Raw genomic sequence first — 12,704 nt, 5'->3', positions numbered from 1 at the left:
CAATTCACCTCTATTACTAGCTATAATCCCATTTCACACTCTATCGATCCCCAAAACTGTTGTTCACCGGAACCAGCAGCAAACACTGGCATTTCTCCCCATCATTTCACCACTATTGTTCTTTATTACACAAAGAAGCATACCCCCCCCCCCCACCCACCCACCCCTTACCCCCCCTCCCTCTTTGTCTCAGAGCAAACTCAGCCCCGCTGAAATATGAATTATAAATGTATGGCTAATAAAAGAGAAGGGGGGGGGTGGGGGGGTGAAAAGGAGAGAGAGTTAGAGATAGAGAGAAGTGGTTGGTAGAAACATCAGAGAAAATGACTCCTTTACAAGAGTCTATTGATCAGTTTCTATCAAAGGGGGATGTCAGACATGAGATTACCTGGCAGTTTGAGCATTAGGTGCCGTGTGTTATAGCCCCGGGCCCTTGTACCGCTGCCAGAGGATTGTAAATAAAGCGAAGAGGAGAGAGCAAGAGGGGAGTGTGTTGGGGTGTACGCGTGTGTGTTTGTGTGTGTTAGTCTTTGTCTTTGTGAGTGTTCACTGTTGTGTGCATACGAGGTGTGTTTTTTTTTTTTGGTCTTCTTGTGGTGTATTTGTGTGCATGACAGTGTGCGGCTGTGTGTCTGCACCTTTTGGCTTATACCCAAAAGCAGTGTTGCAAGCCCATGAAACTTCAGAAAGAGAGAGAAAGAGTCTTGGGAGGCTTTGGGACATCTCTCGGGAGCACCTTAGCCGGCTCCGAATCCCCCAACAAAGCCAAAGGAAGCTCCCATGAAGCCTTATGAAGCTTTTATGAGGGCCAGGCAGGGCCGGGCCTAGCCCCAACCACTGATTCAGGGTTAGCAAGGTTTTCATCCTTCTCATGTTAAAGGTTAGCGGTGAGAGCAGGGTAATCTGACCGCAGATCTGTGATTATAGGCTGATGCTGCATGATGGGCTTTGAAGCTCCTACGAAGGCACTGAGAAGGAGAGATCGGGAGAGAGTTACATTGTGGCCTAATGTCACACGGTAAGTTGTGAAGACAAGAATCAAAGAGCTAAGAAAGAGAAGGACTGAAGATCTTAAATTGTGAACTACGGACACAACTCATGAAGCCACTAAAAACAGTTTGCCAAGGGCCTCAGACCTCAGGATATGGATCGCAGTTCTGCTTTTACTACTAAGATAAAGAGAGAAGTGTCAAAATCCACACCCCCTCTGCAGATCCTCATTTTATGTGGAAAAAAATTGTCAGTATTTGGTCATCAAGTCTTGCCAAGCTAAATATACACCACATTCAAGTAAGGACTTGTATGTGTTTGCACCAGCTTCCTTTGTGCCCATTTTTTCCCCTCGTATTTCTACAAATTTATTTTTCACTTAATTTTCAGTGTGTATTTCAGTTGCGTGCGCACCTTTATTTATGCGAACTCGGGCACAAATAAGAGAGTTTGTGTAAACGGTCAGCGCATGCAGTTAATTGCTCTCTCTGTGGCTTCCCCTGGTGGAAGGTGTCACTGAGGTCACCTGAAAAGCGAATGCCTTGAATACGAATTTGATCCCCATCTCAAGTTTTCACATCTCCACTTTATTGATTATTGAGATTCATAGCAAAACTTTCACCTTGAGGTTCGGTAAAATAGCCAAGGCAGGGCACATGCATGCACATAGATACACAAATAAAAGCGCATCGTTAAATATTTAGCAATTCCAGTTGCAGCTTCAATTTTCCTAGGGCTTTAGTTTAAACAGTTTTGATGCAACAAAACCATAAATTAGTCATAGTTTTATTAAATGTGGATTTTCTTTTCTGTATTGTTTCCTTTATGGTATTGGTTTTGGCTTCCTCCTGTTCAGTCTTTCCCACCACTTCTATCCTAGCATTCTGTGTGGCCTTAAAAAGCTTACAGAAATACACATTTCCTATATTTCTATTTCACACACCCAAATACACACTCAGAAAGTCAAGGTCCGCTCCGTAAATATTCAACAAACACCCGCACTCGCACACACACGTGCACACATAAACACAGACTCAGGAGCGCACACACCTCTTCATATTCAGCGCACAGACCTTCTCAATATTCACTAGCCTTGGTCACCGATGGCTGACAGTTTATGTTATATTCAATGAATACTGAATTTAGTGAAAAGGTTTTAAGAGCTATGAAGAAACATTGACTCACAAAACAGCATACAGAACAAAAAAAAGAGGGGAGTGCGGGGGCAAATCCTAAATTTTAAATTCAAACTGAACAGGGCCTGCAAAGCAAACCTAGCCAAGAAACCTGACTAGTGGTTTATTATGCATCCCTCAATGTGCTAAACTACTAAGTGTAGGACAATGGGGTTTTATTGCATGTAGATGGAAGAGACGGCTGAAAAGGGTATGTGATTGAAGGGCTGCAGTCAGGGGTATGAGCTCAAGTGGCCTGCTCAAGGTAAAGAGTGCCATCTATTGACGAAACCAGGGAGCACCCCTTTTGTCTCTCAACAAAAGGTTGCTTCGCCGACCAACTGTAAGCAGTGCACTGTGTTCATTCCTCCCTTCCCTCTCCGCCTCTGAAAGGCATTCAGTGCCTCTTCTGTGGCAGAGTTCTTGGTTCGCTTTGAAGGTGACTCGCAGTTCATGTTTTCCCACTCGTGCTGAACTTGACAAGAATCAATAAAGACCTCTGTATGCAGGTTTTGTAAATCATCCAGTTAACGTTTGCCTGCTAGGAGATGTAAAGTGTCGTGCAAGTGTGTAGTCATCTCGGAGAGTTATTTCTTTAATCCAGTTCAAAAAACAAATTCATCTCTGCATCGAGAGCTATCTGAGGCAATTTTATGACTATTTTTTGCATTTTTTGTGGTTGTGTGATTATTTGAATTAGGCCTGTTCTCTAATGAATCTCAACTAAGTGTGTCTGAAATGAACTGTTGCTCTTTATCGCACACTTTTCTTCTTCCTCTGTCTCCCCTCTCTCTCTCTCCTGCTCAGTGGAGGAGTTGGCAGCCCATGCAGAGGAGGTGAGGCGGATGGAGGGGTGTCTGAATGAAGGCAAGCTAGCAGGGGAGAAAATAAGGTAAGAAGCAAAGAGAAGGAAAAAGGGAAAGCGGCTTCCGTTCTCATCCCATTTCCCGCCGTCCCTCGCGTAAGCTCGGTAATCAAAAACATTTAGACTTTTTTACGTGCGACGCACAGTAGGCTTTTTTTTTTTATCCGAACATGTGTTGAACAGAACAGCCCTGAGCTCTAAATGCATACATTGTTTGAGCCTGCAAAGCAAAATGTTACATTGTTCCTGAACATGTGAACTGCTTTCCCTTTTATCTGTTCCTGGATTAATGCGAGAGAAAATATATACAAACATGTATTGATGGGAGAAGGTGAGCAAGCAGATGTTGGGTCGCAGAGTTCAGAGGTGAGACCTCTGGTTGACCTCTCCGTTTCACCAGAGCTGCGGTGATGACATCAGCAAGCATGTATCACCCAGTCGAGTGTGTGTTTGTGTGTTGCTGTTTGTGCACGCATAGTTGTGGTTGCGGCTTTGGCTTCGACATGACCTCACCGCTACGGTCTCCGTCTCGGGGAGTTTCTTGGTTAAGTTGAGCCATGGAACATTTTGCTCGTCAACTGACAATTTAAAACTCAGTATGGAGACTTTATAGGTTACATTCTGAATTATTACATTTTATTAGATTTTAACCAATTTTAGATGCTGTATGGTGAAACAATCGCTGTGCCTGCATATTATATCCATTTGCAGAATCATGCTGTTTACTGTTAACCGGGTATTATCTAATAACTGCAAAGACATGAAAGGTTTTTAAGCAACAGCACCATGCTAATGGCTTCCATCTGTGCTGTGGGAAATCCCCCTTCTTTCTCCACAGGACGCCTCCTCTCTTTCTTTCCTTCTCTCTCCCACTCTGTTCATCCTATCATATGTTCTCTCTACGGACCGATCTGTCAGACATTTTCTCTTCCTTTTGTTTTGGCTGTACGGCTTTTGCTTCAACTTTTGCTACCAATGAGTTGCTTTATTAGTCTCAGCTTTAAAGTTGCTGCGGAACATTTAGTGAGGGATTCTGAGTGTAGTCGGCTACGATTTCCTTTCATTATACAAACGTATACGGATTTTTATTCTTCATTTTATCGCCTTCTAATCATCTGAGAAGAAAATTAATTAAAATTGCCCAGCTCTTGCTGGTGTGCCTTCATAACTATCAAGGTTTCATATTTCATAATTTTTTTGATCATTACTTTTTCATCATTCACTCCTTTCCCAAGGAAAACTGTAGGATCTAAGGAGAGCACTGGTGGCCTAGAGATATCGCCTTCTTGTTTCTCTCTTATTTTTGTCACCCTTCTGCTATCAGCCATCTCTTAATGCAACAGCTATCCGTGACATTTTTTTATAAAGTAATCAAATATAATCTGAAATGACAAAACAAGTTTCCCCAGCCTTTCAAATCTAAAAATGTGATCTTCTATCATTTGGGGTTTGTCTTTCTGAGAGGATAAAACCTATAATCATGTGAAAACACTTTAGGTTTTGGGTCCTTGGGAACTGCTCTTGACAATGTAAATAATTAAAAATGAAAGATAATTGGCAGATTAAACGATAATGAAAATAAGTTGTAGACAAAACAAACAAAAGTGGTAGTAAGTTAAAGTTGCATTTTTTTTTAGCACTTAATAGACTGATTAATGAACTTAAGTATGAAGTATAAATCACATTTATCACCAGTGTTAGAAAGATTTAGTTGGGTAAATACTGGACTTTCTATTAAGGTTTTGATATTTTTGGATGAGTCATTTTAACACAAAAGCCAATAAAAACTAATAGACAGATGCTGACTTTGTGGTCTTTCCCTGCCTAGTCATTCTTTTTTTTAACTGTAAAATCAATAATATGCTAACTTCAGATTATGGTCAAAAAACTTTTGGCCATAAAAGGCCCGGATGCTTTTACTATTCATAAAGTTGTAATTTCTCATTTTTATATCGGCTTTTTAGAGGTATGGGTCAAGAGTGTGGGGGGGAGGGTTTGTTTATGTGTGTGTATATATAGATATAAATATATATATGTGTGTGTGTATGTGTGTGTGGAGTGTTGGCGGAGGGGTGTCGAGGCCCGAGAGCGGCCGAAGTGAGGCTGTGGAGGGAGGTTTGTGGAAATGGTAATCATTTGTCGTATTGATTCGGCTGTAGCCAGGGCAGCCGGCACACACAGGCTCGCTCGCATACACGTACACACACACTCGTAGACACTGACTGACTCGCGCACGCACGGACGCACGGTGCGTGGCAGGAATAGACCCCTTCATATTGATCCCCTTCACATTCCCTTAGCTTGGCTGCCACACACACATACTCACACTTCACGGGGCCTGCGTTAAACACTAACACGGATCGGGATTTTCTGTCTCTGTTTGTTTTTGGGGAGCGCTAATAGAAATAATGTATTTGTAAAATACATTTGAATAATGAAATCAGTTTAACCAATAACTAATTACTCACTTAAGCTGTTTTTTGTTTCGTTTTTCGTTGATAAGCCTCGTCTTAGGATGATAATAAGCTCGGCTGTTTTGTTTTCGCGCGCAGGTCAATGGCTGCGGGGCTGAAGAAGGAGCTGACAGAGGCTGTCCATCAGAAACTCACAGCAGAGAGAGAGAAACAGGATGCACTGGACCAGGTGAAGAAATACGCAACAAACCTCAGTGACGCAGTCTTCCCAAATAATTTCAGGTGTTTGTTTAAAAAGGGCTCGGGGCACAATGCAGGTGAGGTGTTTGCTGAGAAGAAAATGAATTGATATCGTGTGTACATAAATTACAGCTATGCCAGGTTTTACCGCTTCATTATTTAAATGCGATTATCTAACTCTTCTGCCAGTCAGCGTATTGATTTTTCTCGCTGACCCATCTGGATGAAACATTTAAGCCAGGTGTACTGTACTACATAAACATGAATACTAATACTCATGATCTCCTCTATTCTCCCTTTCCCTTGAAGATCTTCCTTGCTGTTCCTTCCCTCCCTGCAACCCCCCACCCCCCACCCCTTGCCTTTTTGATGATTAGTGGCATATATCCGGTGCTAGAGCCAGGATTATCTTGTCCAAGAAAGGGAGGGGTATATGCGGGACCTAAACCTAGCAAGGTGATTTGGAGCGTTAATTCCTAGGTGTAATATTCCCTGATATTCCCTAATGTTCTAGCTGGGAGCTGGGGGGAATCTCAAGGGAGAGCAGTTGTCAGAGCTGAGCTGCCGCTGTACAAAGGCAGAATGGATAATTAAGGCCATAGCCAGTGTAGGGAAGTGATGTTCATTTAGATTTGACAAACTCTGAATCCAGCCGTAAGCTTCCCCACACCACGGTGCTCTCTCATGCCTTGATTATGTGTTTTGTTCCCTTTTTTTACCTTCAAGTTTCTTCCTTTATGTATTTCATTTTCTCTTTCATGTCTACTTTTCTTTCCCACTCTTGTTTTTCTATCCTCTCTCACTCATCTGCTCTGTTGTTTTCTTCTCTTTTCGTTTTGTTCTCCTTCACTCACTTTCCTTCACCTTACTCCGTTTTTTCCCTCCACTCTGTCCTTGTGAATAATGCAGTCCACATAACACGGCTCTCCTTTCTTCTGTTTAGTGCACCATGGCTTGACAATTGTGATAGCCCAGGGCCAGTAAGACACCAACTAAGGCCAGCTGATTGGTCAGTCAGAAGCCATGTCAGCGCTCACGAAGAGTTCTTCATCTATTTCGCGAGCGTTGAAAACTCTTTCATGTCTGCCTTTGCTGCGTGGCTGGCTCTCTTTTCTCTGTTGTCTGTGATCAAAAATTTTGCATGACATTTGTCAGAGGTATGTCAGACTATTGATTGAAGCAGACGTGCCAATGACTGCTAGTGCAAGAATTATCAAGAAAAAAAAAAGGTCTCTTTCTTCTATAATAAAAGTTGCAATATTAAAGGATTTTTTTTCCTCATGCTGATACGTTTCGGGAAATTCCTCAAAAATATAGAAAAAACTTATAAGATAAATAAGTTGATTTTCTTCGCCCAGTCCCCATGGTTTGAATTTTATCTGCCCTTTATCCATCAAGATGAAGTTTTCTTATTCTTATGGAAAAATTTAGCTATTTTCTAAAAAATCTCAAATTTGAAGAAGTAGGAATCCTGAAAACAGCACACCTGACTGATTAAAGGCAATTAAATGTTCACGAATAAATACACTAAATTCCTTTTCTTTCTATCATTAAAAAATACAGTTTCAAAAATAGACTGCTGTCTCACCGTAAGACGGCTCTGGGTTTGAATGCGGCGGCTGGGGCTTTTATGTGCAGATTGCTGCATGTTCTCCCTGTGCCTGCATGGGTCCTCATCAGGTAGTCCAGCTCCCCAGTCCAAAGACATGCATGTTAAGTTAATTGGGGCTTCCAAATTAGCCGTAGGAGTGTAAGTGTGTGTCCGTGGTTGTCTGCTTCTCTGTGTAACCCCTGTGATGTGACTGGCAACCTGTTTAAGGTGTTCTCTTCCTCTCACCCTATGACAGCTGGGGGAGACGTTCCAGATCCCCGTGACTAAATTGAATAAGCGGTTAAGAAAATGGAGCCATGGATGGAACATTTTAGTTGTTTTTTCTTGCTCATTGTGATTTATACTAAGCTGAAACGTCTAGTGTTTGTTCTGCAAGTCTTGCAAAGTCAAGTTTAGTGTACTACTAGAGGTTTTTCTTCGGTTTACACTCTTGCAGTGGGGGCTGTTCATCAGCTGATAGTGCTGACAGTTCTATTGCCCAGTGCAGGGCCTGTAATCCTGGAGGACCCACGCAGGAAACTTTGGGGTTTCAATGATGGAGCTGTTCCAGCGATCATCAGGGGGTATTTGAGGCGTTTAGACAATGATACAGATGAGCTTGGCGAGCTGATTAAGACCATTCTCTGAGGAAAAGCACAGAGTGTTGTGCCATGTACTATTTGGAGCATTGCAGTGAGATGTTGGTACACATACTTAGTGGACCACGGTGTGACCGTACCTGGCTTCAAGACTTTTTGTGTGGACAGACACATTAATCTTAGCGGTTAGAAGAAACGTGGAGGGATTGATATGCTACCTAAGAAGGAAAGTTTCTGTGGCTTGGATAGTGAACTGCTAGCTGTTGGAATGCATCCATAATACTTGCCAAGGGAATTCATCAGCGCTGTAATTGTTTGAATCTCATTGGAATCAACACACTGTTTGGATTTTTGGATTCCTCGATGAGCTTATGCAGAGGTCATCAAAATGACTGTGGCTGTAGTGAATAGCTGTGGATAATTAATGGAAAGTACACCGCTTACTGGATATGCAGCTGAAAACCTTCTCTAACATCTGTTTCAGCTTCGCTGCCACAGGGACAGCTAGCAAAGCACCTTAAATGACCGTACCCGATTTTTGATTTTAGTTCCTTATTTTATCATGTTTACTTTTGATTGATTCACTTTTTTATCTATACAGTAATTTTTCAAGATACTTTTCTTTGTGATGTTTATTTATTTATTGAGCTAAGCGATCTTTCATGTTTTAGCTGTTTGTTTAGCTAGGTCCCATTGCCTGTGAATAGAGGCCTCCGAGACCATTATCTAACTCGCGTTGTAATCTGTGCCTGATCTTGCAGTCTTCACACAGATTTGTAATGGACTAGTTAAACTGTAGGTTACTAAACTGCCTTAAATTGAAGCTTTTGTTTTTGGAGTGAAGTACACATTAAACACACAATGAAAGCTGTGAAATGTCAACTGCAAATCATGTTTTGGCCTTGATTTTACTGTTAAAATTAGATAAAGTGGACTTACTTCACTGATCCAATCCCAAACTCCAGTTCCTTTTTTGTTTTTCTTTTATCCCACAACTTCGTGGATACAGATTGCAAAACTGTGGGCACACTTTACAAGCTAGCCTGACTCTACAGGGCCTCCAAAGAACTGGGCTAGCTGTTTCCCTCTGTTTCCATACTTCATGCTAAGCTGAGCAAACAGGCTGCTGGCTATAGCCCTATATTTAATGGATTAATATGAAAGTGTAAGAAATGTTCTCATCCAGCTCTTACCCATCGCATCATAGTATTTCTTCACAGCATTTTAAGGAGCAACAGTCATGAGCATCTAATGACTAAGATAGTAAAGCAGACACTGCAAACCCCTATCAGGTGACCTTAATGGACTGACAAGTTAGATGAGTTCAGAATCTTGCCAATATCAATAATGGACTTCCTCTCTGGCCTTTTAGTATTAGTAGAAACAGAGTAGAGCCTTCTGGCATGGAACCTAAAGTCTGCTTTCCGCTTTAGTAACTAAAGTGGTAAAAGTTCATGCAGCATAAGTAGTATGTGCATATTTTGGCTTGTGGCTGAAACACATTGCTCAGCTAATAAAAATGCTCCCAATACTACAAGTGTTGTTGTAACTGTAACTGTAATGTTTCAGTAACCTTTGGGTTTAAGTTCAAGATACTGTATGAGCAAGTACAGTGATTACATCTGGTTATAAATGATTCAGTTAATCACTCTTATACTTTTTAATGTATGTATTAAAAAGTATGTATTTGTATATGTTATGCGCTCACTGACCCACCTTTGTACACAATCCTTTGCATTTTTCCTTTGCATGCTTCGTGTCCTCCATCATTTCAACAACCGATGAGCTTTTCAGTGAATTTGACTCCAAACTGTGTTTAAACACCTGTGTGATGGCCGTTGTGACTATGACTCCTTCATTAGGTCCCAATCTCGGTTATTGAGCGGCAGAAGATGAATTATCCAATGGTGAAAAAAAAATCAAAGGGTTTGAAATGGTAAATGGTACTCTACAGTGGCTTATAGAGGAAATCTATATTACAAATTGCCTTGGTGCACAGAAGCTGAACCTCAGATAGCTCTGTCTTTTTCTCTATGTATGTCTTTGTATGCACAGTGTATACTACGTAAGCGTGTGCGAAAGAGTCTTGTTTGTGTTTTCTGGGTTTGTTTAGTATCTTTTTTCTGGTATGAAGTTAACGATTTGCATGTTAGTCAGTTTTGCGCTTCCATGCATGCTGCTCAGGACATACACACACTGATACAAACACACACACACACACGAAGAGATACATGCACACTTTGCTTAGTCCTGTCCCTCTGCATGAGTCCAGTTCAAATACGAATCAGGGTAAAAATAAGGCATGTTTTTGTGATTGATCAGATCATCCCTCTTTTCCTTTCCCTCTCCCTCACACTTACTCAGCCATACACACAACACACACAATCATAGTCATTAGTGTGTTTACCTCAACTTCTTTGAGCATGAAGTTAAAGATTTCAAACAGTTTTAATGAGAATTTGCAGAGAAGTTTTCAGATAGCAAAGTTTATAAGCATGTTTTCATGCTCTTAAACTTTTTTAGTTGCCCAAATATCTTTACAACTATTGATGTCATCTGTACAAATACAATTAGACAGTAGATTTTAATCACTCTGAGTCAGCGGGGCGCTTGCCTAGTGATTACAGAGAGAAGTCTGGTCCCTTGTTAATATCCTTGAGAAAAACATAGAATTGCAAAAAAAAAAAAAGGGAACAAAGAGTCATCCGCTCCTGCTACCTTCTGTTACCACCTTTTTCCACAATGACTCATTAGGCAGTATTTAACTGCATAAAAATTCTGTTATGAAGTATTTTCTTTGTGGGGGGGGGATACAAAATTGCATCTGAATGTGCAAAAATACTTTGTAGATTTGTGCCAGTCTGTGTGTGAATGCACAATATAAATTTAAGTTGTGCAAAGGTGTGTTGAATGTTGCTATAATGTGCAGTTAGGTCCACGTAATATTGGAATTTCCCTAAACATAATCTTTTAATAGTTGTATGACTAAAGTTGGCATGAACTGCATTAACCAATGAGGATGTGTCACAGGGTGAGAGGTGGGTGCAGTCCTTCATAGGGCTAACTCAGAGAGACGGACCACCATTTATACTCACATTTACACCTACAGCCAATTTATAATTGCCAATTAACCTCACAGTCATGTCTTTGGAGCGTGGGGGGTGACAGTGCTAAACACTGCATCAACCAAGCTGATATTGCACTGCAAATAAAAGCCACACCAGCTCTGCAACAGCATTATTTGGAGATGAAGTTATATGGAAATGGCAGGAAAATGAGTATGAAAAAGGCTTGGAAGCATACAACTTCATCTGTAAAGTGTGGTGGAAGCAGTGTGACACACTGACATACATATCTTCCAGCAGCGCTGGATCACTGCTGTTTATTGATGATGTGACAGAAGACGGAACTGTATAGGGATACACTATCTGCTTGGTTTCAGCTGTACTGGAGCGAAGTTGACTAGATGGCATTTCAAAGGAGAGATGGACAGTGGCCCAAAACACAATCTAAAAGCAACCTGGAAGTTTTTAAAGGTAAAGAACTGGAATAATCTGCATTAGCAGAGTCAGTCATGTGATCTAAATCCAGTTGAACTACATTTTATTTGCTGAAGACTGAAGTAGAAGCAGAAAGGCCAGTAAACGGCAAGGATAACTGTAATGAAGGGCTGGGAATTTTTTCCCCCAAAAGCCATTGTTTTGTCTTTTCATGTCAATCTGGCCGTCATTGTCTGCAATATAATATTTTAAAACATATTTAAATTAAGGGTTTTAATTATTAATATATGGTTTTGGTTCATTTATATGTGATTTATACATCAGTGAGAACAAACAACCCCTGGATCAACACGGAAGAGCTTTATGCAAATGTACTGTTTATAAGGTTGGGGAAACCTGCAGTCAGCTGAGACTGAAGAAGTCACTTGGATGAGTGATGAAACGTTTCTCCCACTGAAAACGCTACTTCCAGATGAACAGAATCAACTGTCTGGGACTCGACGGCTTATTCATTTGTTTTGCCAATATGTTTTTGTAAATTTGTGGGCCTAACTGCGTAATAGAAATTTTCCATCAAATCATGTCATCCAGTACTCGTGCGTTCTCACCCCAGGGCAACAAATACTGCTCTTCTGCTGCTGGCGTCACAGATATGCGCACAGGTGTCTTTGGCATCAGTGCCTTGACACGTCAGCCATAGCAACACCGGACAGACATGGATAAGTAATGTTTCTCTTAAAAAGTCCACATTTGAAGGTCTAGGCACCAAAGTCTGGTTGTTTAGTTTCATGGCTTGACAAAACACCCATATTTGATATCCTGGAAATGAGAAGAAATATTTTTTAAAGCAATATGGAAAGATTTTCTCATTTGAGCCAGAAAAAGTCACAATAGGACCACTCAAACTAGTTTCAACTGCGTAACTTTTGTTTGCAGATTTTTGTAAAAATAAATAAATAAAATGGAAAAGCATGTTGTATGTGGAAGCCTATAAATATCTTTTTGGTTTTTGCTTGCAATCTGGCTAAGTGGATGTACTTTGCAAAACAAGCATGTATTGTATTTCAAATTTTAGAGACACTTGAGATGTCGGTTCGCCGTAACAGTCGTAGCTGTTCACTGATCTCACTCATTATACCTGATAGAAGCCCCCAAGCCTGGACTAATTAGCTCAGAACGACCTGCGCTAGATCACCATTTTCACACACAAACATACACACCAACACACATGGCGAAATGAGGACAGACAAATGAAGCTCATTTGTTTAGTTGATGAATAAAGAGAAGTTGCCCAATTGTCTGACTGTTAAACCATGGAATGGACTTTGTA

At 41.0% G+C, this 12,704-nt stretch overlaps 1 protein-coding gene across 1 annotated transcript in view; it reads left to right on the top strand.

Moving 5' to 3' along the window:
• LOC134634153 (trichohyalin-like) overlaps nt 1-12,704 on the top strand; it is a 72,564-nt gene that overhangs the window by 43,840 nt on the left and 16,020 nt on the right. Inside the window, exons 18-19 of the mRNA XM_065471650.1 lie at nt 2,973-3,057; nt 5,583-5,673. Coding sequence (XP_065327722.1) covers nt 2,973-3,057; nt 5,583-5,673 — 176 coding nt within the window. The remainder of the gene's footprint in view (nt 1-2,972; nt 3,058-5,582; nt 5,674-12,704) is intronic.

The sequence above is a fragment of the Pelmatolapia mariae genome, linkage group LG9 (genome assembly GCF_036321145.2).
Source record: "Pelmatolapia mariae isolate MD_Pm_ZW linkage group LG9, Pm_UMD_F_2, whole genome shotgun sequence".
NCBI classification, from domain to species: Eukaryota; Metazoa; Chordata; class Actinopteri; order Cichliformes; family Cichlidae; genus Pelmatolapia; species Pelmatolapia mariae.
This window is presented reverse-complemented; position numbering and strand designations above follow the sequence as displayed.